The sequence below is a fragment of the Antechinus flavipes genome, chromosome 1, assembly GCF_016432865.1.
Source record: "Antechinus flavipes isolate AdamAnt ecotype Samford, QLD, Australia chromosome 1, AdamAnt_v2, whole genome shotgun sequence".
In the NCBI taxonomy this organism is placed as follows: Eukaryota; Metazoa; Chordata; class Mammalia; order Dasyuromorphia; family Dasyuridae; genus Antechinus; species Antechinus flavipes.
The window spans coordinates 692,140,703-692,159,132 of NC_067398.1; the positions used below are offsets into that span (position 1 = coordinate 692,140,703).

General features: G+C 49.7%; 1 protein-coding gene across 1 annotated transcript in view; it reads right to left on the bottom strand.

Moving 5' to 3' along the window:
• Positions 1–2,613: 2,613 nt before the first annotated feature.
• DNAH10 (dynein axonemal heavy chain 10) overlaps positions 2,614–18,430 on the bottom strand; it is a 154,239-nt gene continuing 138,422 nt past the window's right edge. Inside the window, exons 66-79 of the mRNA XM_051975908.1 lie at positions 16,661–16,765; positions 16,156–16,310; positions 14,601–14,755; positions 12,046–12,229; positions 10,544–10,744; positions 9,372–9,581; positions 9,157–9,252; positions 6,962–7,133; positions 6,189–6,320; positions 5,838–6,049; positions 5,238–5,405; positions 4,321–4,501; positions 3,436–3,581; positions 2,614–3,060 (exon numbers count right to left, since the gene is read on the bottom strand). Coding sequence (XP_051831868.1) covers positions 2,914–3,060; positions 3,436–3,581; positions 4,321–4,501; positions 5,238–5,405; positions 5,838–6,049; positions 6,189–6,320; positions 6,962–7,133; positions 9,157–9,252; positions 9,372–9,581; positions 10,544–10,744; positions 12,046–12,229; positions 14,601–14,755; positions 16,156–16,310; positions 16,661–16,765 — 2,264 coding nt within the window. The 3' untranslated portion in view covers positions 2,614–2,913. The remainder of the gene's footprint in view (positions 3,061–3,435; positions 3,582–4,320; positions 4,502–5,237; positions 5,406–5,837; positions 6,050–6,188; positions 6,321–6,961; positions 7,134–9,156; positions 9,253–9,371; positions 9,582–10,543; positions 10,745–12,045; positions 12,230–14,600; positions 14,756–16,155; positions 16,311–16,660; positions 16,766–18,430) is intronic.

Consider the following 18,430-nt stretch of genomic DNA (forward strand, 5'->3'; position numbering starts at 1 on the left):
TATCATTTTGTTTTGTGTCATTTATTAAATTAACTACCTGAGGGAGTGGTCAGAGGGAGGGGGAGGAGCAGTGGGGCCATTCAGGGGATCGGGGGTCATTCAGACTGACTCTTGTCCGGAATCCCCCAGCGCCCGGGGTTGCTGGGGTGGGAGACGGAAGCTATTGATGTTTGCAAAAACTTCCAGTTTATCCTGAAGTCAGGGGCTGCCTTGAAAGGGAGGGTTCCCCCCCCTTCAGTTACACACACACCCCGCTGGATTTTTTCTTCAGTCCTCCATCGCGGGGGATGCTGTGGTGGGAGACAGTAAGTTATTGATGTGTGCAAGAACTTCCAAATGGAGGGATGCAGAAGCCAGGGGCTGCGTTGGAAGGTGGCGGGTTCCCCTCCCTCTTCGGCCAAATACACACGCGCCCTCCACTGAATTCTTTCCTGGATCAGATGTCTGAGAATGGAAAACCGGGATAATGGGGAAGGGATTGGAAGCCTCCTCTTAAGGACCTTTCTAAACCTTAGATTTTGTGATTGGGTCTGTCAGGGTTTCATGACCTGAAAAGGTATCCTTTTGGTTGTATTTCAACGTTCAGGTTAGTTTCAAGGAGTTGTTTATCTATGCCCTCCATTTTCCAGTCGTCTATGAGGCTCTTTGATAACTGGTCTACCCTTCATCAGCGCTCCCTACTGACAGAAGTTATGCATGTACTTAAATGCAGACTGATGGAGTCTTGTGTCTATTCATAAGAGGAGTGTTGATTCACTAAAGAATTTAAGAATGCCTTCCAATTTAATCTTTAAAATACAGGAAAGAAAAAAGGCACCTTTTCCGCTCATGAATTGTATTCCTGATAAGTGATTATTGTGCAATCAGCAGTGATGTTGGGCAGTCTCGAGTTTGGGGTATTCGGACCTACCTTTGATGTCGATTTTCACCTCTGTGCCTCCCTAATCCCAGCAAACACCCACCCATTGTAACAATCGCATGGAGAAGTTTTCAAAAATCCAAGGAGGACACTGCCTTCTGACAAGTAATTAATCTTGTTTGTGCCCGTCAGAGAGTGCTTTCCCTTTACTATATAAAACATCACCGGGTTCAAGATGGAAGTTCTGACCTGACCTAAGAAGGGGAATTTCAGAGTTACTAGTCCAAAAATGTTCCCATGGAAAATACATTTGCAGAGCAGACAGGAAACAAAAGGTCAGCCAGATTGGAGAGGCCATTAGTCTAATCTTTGCATTATTAATAAAAATAAAAGAATATGCCTTATAAGAATCTGAATAAGTTTTTCCCTAAATAAGTGCTAACTAACCTTTGTTGCATTGCCCAGTCTCCCCCAGCAAACTCCGGGTTAGGCTCTCTTCTTCCTTGGCACATTAAAGCTACGTGGGCAGCAGCTAATGGCTTACGGGAGCTATCCTGGTGAGGAACCTACTCCCGTGAATCACTTCCAACTTGGAGGTTCCGTCACGTCTGTCTGACAAGCCCGGCTTTATTGGGAAGCCCGCCACCCACGGACAACAGCTGGCTCCCAAATGGACCCCCTCCCTTCTGCTGTAGAAAGGGCCTGTAGCACCACCTCGTTTGTGGATGAAGGCTGCAGATTTAGGATAGAGATAATACAAAATTTAGGTGGGGGGGAGGAGATTACAGCTACTGCAGAATTGAGCTACTCACTCAGAAAATCATCTATTCACCTTCAAAAGACAACAGATTAAAGACAAAATGGCTCCGGGCACAAGTGCCCACCAGGGTGTCCTAGCAGGTTGCTTCACGGTGGACTCGAGGGCCTAGATTTGAATCTTGTAGTCTGAGCAGGCCACCCTCCTCTCTTTGGGCCTCAGTTTCCTTCTCTGTAAAATTAGGTTGTTGGACTACCTGCCTCTGAAGTGTCTTCTCGCCCTTGGTTCTGTGATTGAGGACTTTGGGACAGACCTTTGCAGAATGGTGACTCCCACTGACCCAGCCTGCAGGGGCAATCGGGGCTTACTTCCAAACTTAGCCTTAGCCTGCCTTCTGCGTGGAACTAGGTAATGGGCTGAGCTCGAGTTGATGCACTGAGGTCCCAAGCACATGAGGCTAAATAGTAATTGAACCATACTCTATTAATATATAAGCTTGGAGAAAGAATGGCCCCCACCCACTCTTTGTGCAGGTCCTGATGTGTTGTATAGGAAATGACGTTTTTGATGGGTGGAGGCAGGGGAGTGAAAAAGGAAGGGGAAGGAGAGACTGCTGGCTGGCTTCCAGTCACAGCTGATCGCATTGCTATCGCAACCACCCTTCATCGGCACTCCCCCTTCACCTCTGCTGGCTTCCTGTTGCAGCTGCCCATATTGCTATCGCAATCCCCCTTCATCTCAAAAAGAATAAAGATTGAAGATTTCTCCCTTAACTCAAATTCCTGACTCCGGCTGATTTTAATACACAGTCATCATGACTAGGTTCTGAGCTGGACCAAACAGAAAAGCATTATTGGGGCTTAGGCTAAAACACATCCTTCTATTCATGGAAGTTCCTCTGGTGATTCCCATTACAATCTTCTCAAAAGGGCACAGAGAGCGGGCACCTTTAGCTGCTCAGAAGAGATCTCTGAGAAGAAAAACAAAACTTCCAACCTATGTTAAAAATCCTTTAATCATATTTATTTCCTAAACACAGAAAATCATAAAAAAAGGAAATAGAAATTGATAAAAACCAGCTCCCCTTGATTTGTGTTAATGGCTTATTCCTGGGAAAAGTTAAACATTTATTATTTTCAAATTACAAAACCATCAATGGCAACCTCTCCTGACATGTACTAGTGAGTCTCAGTGCCTGGAGGGGGACCCCAGGTCTCCTGATTCCTCAAAGTTCCCAGAACGACTGTCGCCAAACTCAGGACTTGGCACTAGAAATCCGGCTTCTCCCACGCAAGAGCTAATCAGAATTCAGGGTGAGGCACACCCCCTGCAGCACCCAGTGGGAGATGTGCCGCGTGGTGAAGAGGTCGGCTTCAAACACCAGGCCGATCCCCATGGCGTTCCTTCTCATGGATGTGGTGTAGACGGGCGTCCGGAAGGTGTTCTACGGCCGAGGCGGGGAGAGAGCTCAGCGGTCTTGTGGGGACCAGAACAGCCCACATGGTGCCCCCCCCCCACGGAGAGGATGAGGAGGTCATCAGAGGCAGCCTTTGTTGTTGGGGTGCCCAGAGCTAACCCACTCCATCAGGTCGCTGTGAGACTATTTCCATGGGCCCCCCCACGACCCCTCCCCCAGAAACAATCAGGTGAGCTGCTTCCTCGCTGCCCAACATCTGACCCCCAATTCCAGGAGCAACTAGGTTATTCTACAGCGATAGAGTTAAAAGCAATTCTCATCTAAAAAAGCAGCGGAAACAAGGAGCTTGTAGGAAATCCGTGAGGAGGAGGAGGGAGGGGACTGAGCAGCCGCCCCCTTTACCTGCAGTTTGAGACGATGGGCTTCGATCGGGATGATCTTCAGAATGGGCAGGTCCACAACGAGGACTTTGGGTTGGCTCTTGATGAGGCAGCCTTTCTCAATGTCCCAGTCGGCTCCTTCTAGATACAGCCCCGACACAAAGCACCCTGCAGAGACCGGGGAAACGAGGAACTGAACTCGTGGCCACAGACGATCCGTCTTTGTTTAGTGATGAGCTGTACTAATGTAGTCACAGATAATCCCTGCAATGATGTCGATCCCTCTGGGGTGTTGTCCACAGGGAAGCGACTCAACAGACATGAAGAAATTAAATGATTTAAATTAACTAAATATCCCTCCTTTCTGGGAGCCCCAAGGGCCAGGGGAAGGGAGTGAACCTCAGACTCTTCCTCCACAGCTCCTCCAGAAGCCACGTCGTAGATGTCCCAAATGAGCGACGATTAAATGCAGATTGCAATCATGCGATAGCATGGCTCTGCACAGGTCAGCAGTTTGACCTGAGCTTTTCTGCATCCCTCCAGCCTCCTCCTCACTGACTGATGGTCCCAAAAAGCTCACATCAAACTAACGAGTGTTATCCTTTCTTTTTTTTTTTTTATTACTCCTTCCCCTTTGAATTGGTTTAGAGATTATGTCCACTTAAGAATTTTTCTTAAAGAAACAGACCTAATCCTTAGGGCCGCATGGATAATGGTGATTATGATAATAAATAAGTGACATGATAGCCATCCTGGTCAGGACCCCCCCGGGGCCCGGGCTCACCTCTTCCGACTTAGTCCTGACACCAATAACTTGAGCCAGACCCAGAAAGGAGGTTCAGGCAAGGAGGGGCCGAGGGTGACCAAGGAGCCTGGAGAGGAACCAACCCCCTGGAGTCAGCCATACCTTGTCCTGCCCGTTCGATCACCTCGTCTGGGTCCTGGAACTTAGTCACTTGAGTAAACAAGGTGGAGCGATCCAGAGGCCAGCCATTCTTCCGACAAGTGGCCTGGACCAGGGCCGTGAGATAGGATTCGGGGATGTGCAGCCCGGACAGCCACATCACATTGGGGTCACTCTCTAAAATCTAGAGAGAGAGAGAGAGAGAGAGAGAGAGAGAGAGAGAGAGAGAGAGAGAGAACACTGACCCCCTCGTCCTGCTCCCAACTTAGAAAGTCCAGCACAATAAGTGAAATGAGCAGAACCAGGAGATCATTATACACTTCAACAACAACACTACATGAGGATGTATTCTGATGGACGTGGCCCTCTTCGACAAAGAGAAGATCTTATTCAGTTCCAATTGATCAGTGAAGGACAGAAGCAGCTACACCCAGAGAAGGGACACTGGGAATGAGTGTGGACCACAACATAGCATTTATACTTTCTGTTATTGTTTGTTTGCATTTTTGTTTTTCTTCCCAGATTATTTTTACCTTCTTTCTAAATCTGACTTTTCTTGTGCCACAATTGTATAAATATGTACACATACACTGTATTTAACATATACTTTAACATGTTTAACATGTATGGGACTACCTGCCATCTAGGGAAGGGGGTGGAGGGAGGGAAGGGAAAAGTTGGAACAGAAGTGAGTGCAAGGGTCAATGCTGAAAAATTATCCATGTATAGGTTTTGTCAATAAAAAGCTATAATAAAGAAAAAGTCCAGTATCAGAATAAAGCCGATGATGCTCCTCTGTGCCCTCCAAGGGGTCAGCCCCATGGGCAGAAGCTTCAGCAGAGGGAGGGCTATTCTCAGGGAGCAGCTTCTGTTGCTGAAGAAAGCCTGAAGTCAACAGCACACCTTTACCCACATCTCACCCAGGTTGTGTACTGAGAAAACCTCCTCAGGAAGTACTCCATCCAGTTTCCAAGGCTCTTCAAGGTATCAGGGGCAAGTTTTCTCCAGATGTTAGGGATGTTCCCAATGAAAAGGGCCCGCGCCACGTCATCCAGCTCATTGCTCATCCCAACTTCCCCAGCCAGGGCCTGTTGGCAGAATTGAGAGAGACCAACCACAGGTGCCTCAAAAAACCACCAAGGAGCATCTCAGCTCATGCTCCCCGGCCTCCCCCACTCCCCAGTTCCCCAGCTCCCCAGCCTCCCCTGCTTCCTGGCCTCCCCAGCTCCCCAGCCTCCTCTGCTCCCTGGCCTCCCCTGCTTCCTGGCCTCTCCTGCTCCCAGCCTCCCCTGCTCCCCAGCATCCCCTGCTCCCCAGCATCCCCTGCTTCCTGGACTCTCCTGCTCACTAGCTCACCAGCCTCCCCCACTCCCCCGCCTCCCCAGCTCCCCAGCCTCTCCTGCTCACCATCCTCCTCAGCCTCCCCTGCTCACCATCCTCCTCAGCCTCCCCTGCTCACCAGCCTCTCCTGCTCCCCGGCCTCCCCCGCTCCCTGGCCTCCCCTGCTCGCCCTCACTGACCCTCTGCAGTTCAGCCAGGGACCTCATCATCCGGATGGTCAGTTTGTTAAACCGCTCCAGCTCCTGCAGCAACACCACCGTGGTGGGGGAGATGCCCAGGCCCAGGTGTTTGCGAATACTGTCCAAGTCGAACACTTTGGGCATTTTGTTCTCAATGTCCTGGGCCACCTGGGCGATGTAGTCGTCCCGGCTGATGCCGGAGCTGGATTCCCCTGAAGCAGAAAGGCCCGTGAGCCTGGCCGGCCTCCGTACTAGCAGACGCCGTCCATTCTCGGGGACGCATCCGTGGGGTGAGGAAAGGGAGGGGGCGGGAGGCGCTCCGGCCCGGCCGCCACTCTGAGAGGACGCTACCTGTCTGTGGCTGTAGTTCCAACAGGTGGGTCCACATGTCCCGGGCGGCCTGGGTGTAGTAGCCAATCTCAGCGTTCGAATGGAGCCCAAACACCTCGGGCGTGTTGGCGAGTGGAAGCGACTCGATGGCATCTGTGAAAGGTGGAAGCAAAGGAAAGTGGGAGTCTGGTCATCCCCTGGCGCTGGAGCTTTGGGAGCCAAGAACTCCTCGTCAGGGCCCCGGAACGCTGGGGCTGATCCCCATAACAACAGTAATATGAATAATCATCATGATAGCACGCATTTATGGGGTCTGCCCTGCAGGTAATACTCATCAGACCGGCCGCCTCTGGCTCGCATCATTTTCCCGCTGGGCCAGGGTCCCCTCCTTGGGCAACCCAGCAATCCCAGAAGCCCCCCACAGGTTGCAGGAGTGTCATGGAGATCAGCTTTCACCTTCCACAGTCCAGCGCTCCCCGACTTCCCAGTACTAGGGACCATGATTCTTTTAAATAAAAAGCATCTGCGTTCAGAGATGGTTCCCTGGGGACGCTGTGGGAAGGCGTCGCTCACTGCTAAGGGTCCCCCTGACTGTTATATTCAGGCAAATGCACATCAAGGGCAGGGCTGAGGATGCTGAGTCTGGCCTTCCAAAGGGAGGCCACGCCCACACTTAGCTGCCAGAAGCCCAACTAGGAAAGGGATCAGGGAACTGCTGCAGAAATGGGAATCAGCGAAACCTGTTTTGGGGGGTTAGAATTAGCTACATTTTTCCAGGATCTGAGCAGTCTCACCCACAAAATCTTCCTTAGAATCACCGATTGGGATCTTATAATCTACTTCTTTGTTTCGGAAGAAGTGGAATGGCTGGAAGGTGTCAAAGATGAAATCTCCTAGATACTCGTCCATGTAGATGGTCAGGATGCGCCGGTCAAAGCTGTCGATAGCCCGGCCCCCATACATGACCTGGACACAAGACAGAATCCACCTGAGTGTCCAGCAGGGGGCGGGAGTCCGGCTGGCCTGGCCACCCCGCTGGGCAGGAGGCGACCGGACCTGGGATTTCACACCCGTGGGAGTTCCTGATAAACAAACACTCTTTACAGGAGAGAGTTTCTTGGGCATATCGAGGAACTCAATCTTCCTTCCAGTGACTTGCCCACAGCCAGAAGGAGAAGGGGAAGACCTGAGCGGGGCTCTCTATGGGTCATGACCTCATAGGGGTCCCATAACTGAATGTGAGGGTTGTGAAATATATTCTCAGTCAATGTTTGATTTGCACACCTATTTTATGTACCTATATACCGGGATCACACAAAAAATTGAGGGGGGGGGAAGAGGTCACATGTGGAAAAAGTTTAAGAAGTCCTGCCATAGGCCCCTCACAGCTATGGGCACGGCAGACATGATCTTCAAAGTTAGATCGTGATTTCATTTTCTGACTTCCCACCACCGGAGACCCCAAACTGGCAGCCAGAGCCTTTTAAATGGGAGGGGGAGGGAGCCAAAGTCCTCTGTAAATTTTGGATCCAAACAAATACTGTGAGGAGGCCGGAACCTCTGAGGAACGGGGCCTGGAGGAAGCCTTGGGAGGAGGCCGTCAGCCCCGGTGCACAGAGCTATTGGACTTGGGCACTCTGGTCTGATTCCCAGGAGCCTCCGTCCTAGGCACAGAGGGCAGCAGCCTTCTTGCATTTCCAGGCCCCTTTGTCAGTGCTAGCTAATAGCAGGGATCCACTTGAACCAAGAATTCATGGGACTGAACAGGACCAGGTGAAGATTTCTCAAAAAGTCTGAGATGGACCCGGTGGGACCTCAGGCCTGCAGGCCTGTCACCTGACCCTCTTCCCCAAGCTCTGCAGGGCAGGAAGATCGGGCCTTAGGCAACAAGTCCCATGATCTCTGGGCCTAGAGTCAGGAAGTGACCTGACCCACAGGAAGCAGAGGCCATCGCTGACCATTGGTCAGTAATGATCACTTCCTTGGTTCTTTGCTGTTTAAGCAGACTCCCTCTTTGAGCATCTCGGCCGGGCACATGCTGGTGACGAGAGAGCCCCGAAACTCTTTCTCGTTCTCTCTCTGACTTAGGGGGTGAGCCATGAGGTAGAGCACTGAGAAACTCCTTCAAGGAGAAAGTCTCCTTGAATCCTGCCTCTGTAAAGATCCCCCCCAAGGGAAACAAGACAAACAGCTTCATTCTGTTATCTAGAATTGAGTCTGGGTTGGAGATTCTAACCCCACTGAATTGGAGATCAATCAAGAAACACTCATTCAATTCTCAAATCCCAGCTCAGACTCCACCCACCAGCCCAATCAAGAGCAACCCCAGCTTGTAGCCAAGATTTCTATTGTGAAAAGAGCCCATTTTAAGCCAGTCCTTGCAGAGGAGCTACCACGCCATGCCAAGGAAACCTCGGCCCGCTGGGATGACATTCTCTGTCTCTCACCTAAGACTTTCTATGTCTCTCCCGGGACCTTGACACTAAGGATTCTGCCTTTCTATTCCTAACAGACTTCCTAATGCCAATAATAAACTTCTTTGTACCACTCCAGCTTTCCGGGTTGGTTAAGGACTCTGTGCCGCCAGAAGGGGTTCCCACGACTCCCTGCCGTGTGCCGAATCCTAAGGGGGTTCCAAACCTCTCCAGTTGGTTTCCTGAGCCCCGAACCTGCCGCTAACCTCATCCTCTAACTCCCTGACCCCCAGGAGCCCTAATCTCCTCATTTGGTTCCCTGATTGACAGAACCCCCCAAACTGGCTCTCATCCTGGGAGCCAGAGGCCCCGGGTCTGCCCGTGCCTTGGGCCTCTCCTGTGTCTCTTTGTGTCTGAGGCTGTCTCTGAGTTGTTAATGTGGGTGAGGGGTCTGGCGCCCCCCCCCCAGGATGAAGGAGAGAGAGGGTGCCGAGAAGCCGTTTGGCGCCAGCAGATCCTCGGTCCCACCCAGGGACCCCGACCTGCCCCCTGACCCCAGAGGCCCCGGAGTTTACCTCTCCGATGAGATACTTGAGGCTCCCCCAGGGGATCTTGTTGTCCTTTTGTTGGAAGGCCTTGGTCAAGTAGGTGTTCAGGATCTCCATGCAGACCTGCAGAAGTGGGGCGGGCGTGAGGAGCCTGGGAGCCCTGTTCTGGAAGACAGCCCCTCCCGCTGGGTCTGGAAGGGCAGAGGTCAAGGAGCCCGGGAGGGGGAGGGGCCGCTCCAGACCTGGAAGTCGGACTCGTTGAAGTCGTAGGACACGTTCCAGCCGATCTTGCCAAACTTCCTCCGCTCCTGCACCACGGCGTGGAAGAAGGCCAGCACGTAGATCAGGGACTTGTAGGCGGGGTGCGGGCACCGCTCCAGCATCTCGTGGGAGATCTTGAAGTACGTGGCCCGCATGTTCAGCTTGAGGCCATTGGGCGGTTCTGTGACCACCTGCACGGGAGGAAAGAAGAGGAGGACGGGCTGAGTGGACCGCTGGCTCGATGGATGGGAGCGGGCCGTGGCCGCGGGTCTGGCTTCCCTCCCTCCGGGCGCAGGATGCCCGTCGTCCTCTCAGCGGCACAAAACCCAGCTTCCTGTCCTGGCTTTTCCGTCTCCCACTGCGAGGATCCCACTCTGGGGCTCCGCGGCCACATCTGCCCTGCAGAGGGACCAGGGGGTGTGGGGGGATCCAGAATAATGCCCGCGAGAATAAATGGAACACTGCGGGCCAAGCATCGGGAGGGGGGGTCTGCCAGAGGAGAATCTGGCTCTGGCTGCCGTCTCTGGGCCCTCTCTTGGGCCGGGGCAGGTCGAGGGCATGGGCTGCGCTCCGGGCTCTACCCAAGGACGCACGAAGGCCGACTTGTGCGTGGCCATCAGCAAGGGGCCAGAACCCGGAGCCCCACGGGCCCCACGGGCCCCACGGGCCCCAGCCACAGATGCGCCCCCCCCCGCCCCCACCCTCCACAGACCCGCCCCAGTGCCTGAATTTCTCATCCCTGTGTCCGTCCGCAAGCAGCGAAGGTTTCCTCCCTCCAACAGTGTGTGATTCCCAGAGACCTTTCTCCCCCGCGCCAGCCATTACCCTGCACCCTGCATACAAAGAGCTAAAAAAGCTTCCTAGACGACCTCCTCCAGCCCAGCCATTTTACGGAGAAATCGCTAACATCTGGAGGGGAAGAACAACTTCCCGAGGGTCTCAGCCTGAGCCTGGAGAGAGTCAGAACTCAAACCTGCCTCCGCCCCCCCCCAGACCAGGGCCCTCCTTCAGTAAGGACCGGAGCGGGCGGAGCAGGAAAGCAGGCAGGGACCCCGGAGCCAGGCGCTCCCCCGCCAGCCCCTGCCCGACACCCAGGAACGGGGGCGGACGCGGATGGACGAGCGGCCCCCTGGGAGCTTTAGCCCCTCCGCACCTTTAAGGACTTCTGCAGGATCCCGATGGGGAAGCCCTTGGTGGGGTCAGTGGTGAGCCACAGGCGGAAGTCCGGGTGGGACTTGGTGATTCTCTCCAGGGACTTCTCCAGGTCCTTCAGCCATTTGACAAGAAGGTGGCAGTTCTGCAGCATCAGCCACTGGCCCCGGGCCAAGGCGGTCTCCAGCAGCTGCAGGGCCACCTGCGCCAGGCCGAGAGAGGGCGTGAGCGAGCTCGGGCCGGATAACCCAAGGGGGGGGGGGGGGCGGCCGGCTGGGGGGAGGGAACCGGGGGGCAGGGGGGAGAGGCGGGGGGCCCGGCTGGCTCAGCTCGTGAGACTCGGGCAGATTCCAGAATCAGCAGCAGCTTCACGGGAGGGCCCCCCCCCCCAATCCCAGCTGCTTGGATGGTCCGTTATTGAGGCCGCCCGCGGGCGGCGCTTCCACGCCAGAAGCTCCTGAGCCGCCCAGCGCTCCACCTTTAAGCCGGCGGACCCAGGCCTTGAGCCTGTCCCAGGGACTCTTCCAACCTCAGCGCGGGATCATGGGGAGGGCCCACTTTTCTACAGGAACCGTGATGGGCCAAGAACAGCTTGCACACTTGCAGACTCACAGTGACCCCCAGGGCAGACACACAGAGACTCCCCCCCAGGACAGACACAGAGACCCCCCCCAGGGCAGACACACAGAGACCCCCCCAGGGCAGACACACAGAGACCCCTCCCAGGGCAGACACACAGAGACTCCCCAGGGCAAAGACACAGAGACCCCCCCAGGACAGACAGAGACTCCCCCCCAGGACAGAGACACCCCCCCCAGGGCAGACACACAGAGACACACCCCCCCCAGGACAGACACAGAGACCCCCCCAGGGCAGACACACAGAGACACCCCCCCCAGGGCAGACACACAGAGACCCCCCCAGGGCAGACACACAGAGACCCCCCAGGACAGACAAACAGAGCTGCCCCCAGGGCAAATTCAGGTGGATTGTAGACAATTGCACATTATTTAGAATACCCCAAGGCCCCTACTCTGCTCCATGGTGACCATGCTGAGAATGCAGATCCCATACTGTTTCAGGAAGCACAGACCTGCCCTGATCTTCCTTGACATTAAAAAACCGAATTTCCAAAGGTCTCTCTATCACAGTGGTTTGAGAGAAGTAGCAAGCACTTAATTGGCCTTGCACATTGCCCTGGGCTTCGACTCCAAGGACTTAGGTTATCTTGGTCATAATCTGACCTCAATATGTCTGAATCCACGTATTAAAAGGAACCTCATGCAAAATTCTGGATTAGTTACTATTCCATAAAGAGAAATACAACTCATTTTCAGGAGAGAATCTGTAGGGAAAACTGCCCTTGGGTTAAATTATGAAGGTAAATACAGCACACAAAAACTGCCTCAGCTTCCCAGATACCAAGGCCATCTCCCCCCTCCCCGTCCCCCACCCCACACACACTATAGGTTAGACACTGAACTTCCCCAGAACAAATTATACCTTTTCTTGGCCTTGACCCATTGCAAGGAATTTAAGGCGATTTCCTCCAAAGCCACATCTGTCAGCTAATTTCATCAGATCACTGGCGGGGTCAGAGCCAGGACTCAGAATGAAAACAATGGGCGAATTCGGGGTGCTCTGTTCAAAAATGGCTTCAAAGCTGATCATTGGGGGTTGAACATACCTAGGCGGGAGAAAGAGCCCCCGTGAGGTCCTTCCCTTGCTCATAGAACTGTTCTCTCTTTGGGAAGAAAATTTCATTGGCAAATGATCCTTGAAGCTGGGAACACGAATTCAACGTCAAAGGCTTTCTTGACATTCATCAATTACAGCTGGGAAAAGAGGCTGAGCTCTCCAGATTTAAAGTATGATCAATATTCCTCATGACCTTGTCAAGCAGACAGAGATTAAATAGGGAGAAAATGTAAAGGTGAGGAGGACACTAAACAAAACTGGGGAAGGAGCTGGACAATCCAAAGCATTGGGAACTCGCCCCCAAGCGGGGGGGGCATCATCCCACCTTTACCTGTAATATGCACAGACTGGTCTACAGTTGAAAAGCCTTGAACCAAACCCTCCTCTGATCCCCCTCCTGGGGGGTCACCAGAGGCTCTGTTTGAGCCACATAAGCAGCGTCCCCCAAGTGCTAGGTAACAGCTCTGTGATCCAAGGTCCAACCGAGCCACCAGGATGGCCACCAGAATTCATGAAAACTCTCCAGGAAGCCACGGAGGGGCTGTGATGGACCCTGTGGGACAAGCATCCCCGACTTTCTATCTGGTCTCATCTCATCCCACTGAGGCCCGACCTCCACCAAGCTTCCACAGTTACATGCCTAAAGCACAGGATGTTTGACTATCTTGCTCAAGAAGTTCCAAGGGCTCCCTCTCACCTCTAAAGGGAATTCTTTGGGGCATTTAAAGCCCTTTACCACCTGATTCCAGCCTTCCTCCTTATGACTTGCTCACTTAATGCTAGCTATTATTCTCATAAACTTCTATGGCCTTAATGACCATCTCCATGCTGATGATTCCTCGTTCTTTCTTTTGTTCCCCATCTCTCTGCTGACCACCAGTCTCTCTACCTGCCCTTCAGACTGGCTGTCCAGTGGACATTGTAAACTCCACATGTTCAAACAGAACTCATTGCCTTTCTCCCTAATCTGTCCCCACCTCCTCCCTTCCCTGTTACTGCAAAGGGAACAACCTAAAGCTCCTCCTGGATTCTCCATTATCGCTCACTCCTTCCCCCACTACCCAGACAATCGCCAACACCTGTCTGCAGCATCTCTCATTATTACCTGGACTAGCTACTGGGAGTCTGCCTGCTTCAGGTTTTTCCCCACTCCATCCATCCTCCATTCAGCCACCCAAGTGATTTTCCTAAATCGCAGGTCTGACCACAATACCTCCCTACTCAAAAGACTGCAATGGCTCCCTACCACCTCCAGGATCAAATACAAACATGCTCTCTGTTCATTCCAAAGCCCTTTCTAACCCAGCCCTTCCTACCTTTCCTGTCACCCTGACACGTACTTTTCCGTGTAGCCACAATAACGGCCTGGCTGTTCCATGAACAATCCAAGCATTTTCTCAGGATGTTCCCCAGGACGGCAACACGCTCTCCCCTCCTTTTGCCTATTGACCTTCCGGGCGTCCTTCAATTCCCAACTAAAGTCCCATTTCTACAGGAAGCTTTTCTCAACCTCTCTTAATTCTAAGGCCTTCTCTTAATTATTTATCCTGTATGTGGTTTGTCTCCCCCACCAGATCATAATCTCCTCGAGGGCAGGGACTGCCTTTTGCTTCTTATTCCATCCTTAGTTCTTCCTGTCCTTCCTCCCAAAGACCACCTCGTGTTCACTTTCTGTCATGTACATGTAATTTGCCCAGGTAGCTCTGTAACCTCCTGCAGGCTGGAGCCTTCCCTTTTAGTCTCTACCCCCAGTGCTCGGCACAGTGCTTGGCACATGGGCAATGCCTGATGATGAATTGATTGATTGAGTTAGGATGATCACTTTTGCAGCTGTGTGGAGGAAGCTAGAAAATGGAGGAAATTCCCATCCAGCTAATTGAGACTAGAGGGAATGGAAACTTTCAAACGGCCATTTTTCAGGGAAGTAGTAACAAAGATTCCTGATATACGCACGGATCAGAGACTAGATGTCGGCTAATCCAACTCTTCAGAGAATGGATGAGGGTACTGAGAGGCTAAGGGATTTGCTGAGGATCCTGAGGACAGGATTAGAAGCCATCTGTCCGGCTATGATCAGTCAGGCCTCCCTAACTGTGACATCAGTCTCTGTCTGTTCCTGATCTTCACAGACTTTCTGATCAGGTACCTCAGCTTTCTCATTTGACGACCAATTCAAATGTAGCTTCCGGGCACTCTCTGTCATATAGTCTGAGGTGGATGGTGCAGAAGGGATCTATGCATATCTTTACAGTGAGAGCAGAGATCCCAAAGCTCTCTCCAAGATTACAAAACCCTTCTTGCAAGTCCCAGGGAAGAGGATTTAGGCCACAGACAGGGCCAAGGAAAAACCTCTTACTTACTTCTCCCCCATGGTCACAGTCACATAGTCGGTAACTGCCCGATAGACCCGGTCGACCCGGAAACATCGCAGAATGAGCAGCTTCTGGAAATTGGTCATACTGGTGTCGTAGCCCATGGGGAATGTAAACTGTTCCAGTGAATCCAGGTCATACCACTGGGGAAAAAATGCCAGAGTTTATCAGACTAGAAAGAGTACAGACTCAGGTGATGGGAGGGTCTTAGTTTTCTATCTCATCTCCAGCCATCCAGCTTAAAGTTTAGCTCAAGAAGGGCACTTTAATTTAGCAAAGCTCATGGATTTCTGGCTTATGAGGAGACAACAGTAGTGGAATGGAGATCAGATGCAGAGATCAATTCGTTACCTGACAACCCAAAAAAGTATTCTGGTCTAGAAAGTTCTAAATCTGACAGGAAAAAATAATGATGAATGTTGGAGGGGATGCGGGAAAACTGGGACACTGATGCATTGTTGGTGGAGTTGTGAAGGAATCCAACCATTCTGGAGAGCAATCTGGAATTATGCCCAAAAAGTTATCAAACTGTGCATATCCTTTGATCCAGCAGTGTCTCTGCTGGGCTGATACCCCAAAGAGATACTAAAGAAGGGAAAGGGACCTGTATGTGCCAAAATGTTTGTGGCAGCCCTGTTTGTAGTGGCTAGAAGCTGGAAAATGAATGGATGCCCATCAATTGGAGAATGGCTGGGTAAATTGTGGTATATGAATGTTATGGAATATTATTGTTCTGTAAGAAATGACCAGCAGGATGAATACAGAGAGGACTGGCGAGACTTACATGGACTGATGCTAAGTGAAGTGAGCAGAACCAGGAGATCATTATATACCTCAACAATGATACTGTATGAGGATGTATTCTGATGGAAGTGGATTTCTTTTACAAAGAGACCTAACTCAGTTTCAATGGATAAATGATGGATAGAAACAGCTACACCCAAAGAAAGAACACTGGGAAACAAATGTGAACTATTTTCATTTTTGTTTTTCTTCCCGGGTTATTTATACCTTCTGAATCCAATTCTCCCTGTGCAACAAGAGAACTGTTCGGTTCTGCAATAATATGTTGTATCTAGGATATACTGCAACATATCTAACATATATAGGACTGCTTGCCATCTAGGGGAGGGGGTGGAGGGAGGGAGGGGAAAAAATCAGAACAGAAGCGAGTGCAAGGGATAATGTTGTAAAAAAAAAATTACCCTGGCATGGATTCTGTCAATAAAAAGTTATTATAAAATAAAATTAAATTAAAAAAAGAAAGTTCTAAATCTTTAAAGTTTAAGTTCTTAACTTTTCTTGTGTCACAGACTCTTCCCCATTGGGGAAGCCTATAGATCTCTGCTCAGAATCATGTTTTTAAAAGCAAACAACTGGAATTACAACCTATCAGGAAACTAATGATACTGAAATGCAGCTGATAAAAATAAAGTTGTGAACTCTAGGTTAACTCCGGGGTTCAATCAAAATTATAATTCGGGAATTGGGAAGGCAATTCGGAGAAGATGCAAGCAGGAGCAGACATAGTCACATGGCTCACCTCCTTCCAGATATTACTGTCTTTCTCTATTTCTTCAGGAAGATTCCCAAAGACATCTGAAAACTGTTCGGATAAAAGCATGATGTCTTCCCAGCCCTGATCAGGCAGCCAACTGCATGGCTTCTTTCTCTTGCTTTTCTCCAGAGAAATGTTTCCTGTTGTGAACAAGGGAAATCAAGGAAGCCTCATGACCTACTATTGGACACCAAGATGAGCCACGATCTGGAGCTCTATACTTTCCTTCATATATGGCCAGGGACATGGGAATTGAGAGAGAACAGTCCTCATTTCTATCAGTTGAGTCCAACCAGTCAAACTCAGCTTGGTTTTAGACCCTGAAGTGATGGATCACTGTCAAATCAGCACAACTATGTTCTCATCAAAGTGAAAAATCAAGTTGCAATTAATTCAATTCAGTTTAGACTTTAAGTAGATTTTTTTTAAATGTCTTCACTATAGATTAGGAAAGCTGGGACAGAAATGGGAAATTGTGCAAACTCATTACCTTTCAAAAAGAAATCCAGCTCTTCTTGAGGGACTCTGCCATCTGCTTGCTCTATCTTGATCGTCATATTAAAGGAAAAGAGCAGCTTGTGTCTTTCAAATAGCCCTGGAGTGAAAAGATCAGAGAAGACTGAGGAAGTGTCCAATCTATTGCAGCTGGTCAGTCAGCCCCCCATCCCTCTGCCATCCAGCTAGTCTGCTCACCCTTCCAACTGGGCCTGCTACAGCTGCCAGCTCAGGCCCGGGACTCTCTTCACTCCTCCTCTCCTCTTCCTGGCTCCCCTGGCTTCCATCAAAACTCAATTTTTCTCCCTACTTCCTGCGGGAGGCCTTTGCAGGTCTCCTTTGCTCTAGTGTCTTCCCCTTCAGACCACCTTCCACCCATTCTGCATGTGGCTAGAGTGACCTTGGCTATTTACATAGTATCTCCCCCATTAGGATGGCAGCTCCTTGAAGGCAGAGATCATGGATTTTTGTTGTTGTTGGGTTTTTTTTGGGGGGGGGTTGCCTTTATTTGTATCCCTAGGGCTTAGTAGACCTAGTGCTCTTTTAAATTGAGTGGAGAGTGAGGAAAAGAAGGGGAGAAAATAAATGCTTGTTAATTGAAAAATAGATTGTTTTAAAAGGAAGGAAAGATAATTTCAGTTAAACTTCTCTCTTTGATCAGGTTTCAAGATTGGGGAAAGGAGATAGAAATAGCTCATGTTTTTTGATAAAACAGAGAAATGAAGATTAGATGATAGAGGGATTAGAAAGATGGAACAGATTGAATACCTGAACACCACTTAATGGATTGCTGTCATTTTAAAAGGCATTTTGGAAGGGAATGTTCCAGAGATCTGTCCTTGGCCCTGAGCTGCTAAACCTTTTTATAAATGACTTAAATAAAGGTATAGATGGTATTCTTATCAAATTAGCAGATAACATGAATCTGAGAGGAATAACTAACACACAATGCAAAATATAGAAAAAATGAACTGAAACAATAAAAGAAAATAAAAACTGAATGTTTTGTAATTATAATGAATAAATTTGGTCCTGAAGAAAAGAAAGGATATGAAAATGCTCTTCTTTTCTTTGCAGAGGCAGGACCCCAGAGGTTTGGAATATTGTATGAGTTGTCAGATTATACAACATAAAGTATTATATATATTATATTATATAAGTATATATTATTCACATATATTACATATTTATTTAGACTTATTTTTATTAATATTAAATTTATTTATTTTTATATATTATTATAGATAATATTAAGTAATAAATATAAAGTAAAAAGAAAAGCTATCAATAAAAATTTTAAAAGAAAAACTGTACTGACTCTAGTAAAATGGAATTTAACTGAATAAATGTAAAGTCTCATATTTGGATTTAAGAAATCAATTACACAAATACAGAATGAGGTTGAGTATGACAACAGTTGTTGTGAAAAAGAATGAGGAGTGTTATATAAAATAACAATGACATATGGCAACCAAAAAAAATACAATTTTCATTGAATTATGGAAGGACACGTCTAGAACAAGAACATGACAGTATTACTGCTATTATGATTCACTCTTGCTAGACTAGTACTAGAATTTGGAAGGGTTGCTTGCATATATTCAGAAAAGGGTGATAGGAATCAGTGACAGACCTGGATATGCTATATACCAAGATATCATTCTGTAAAAAGAAAGAGAGAATGGCATAGTAAAGAGAGCTAGACTTGAGTCATGAGCCAAAAGCACAGTTCTAACACTGGGGAAATCCTCATCTATCTAAGCCT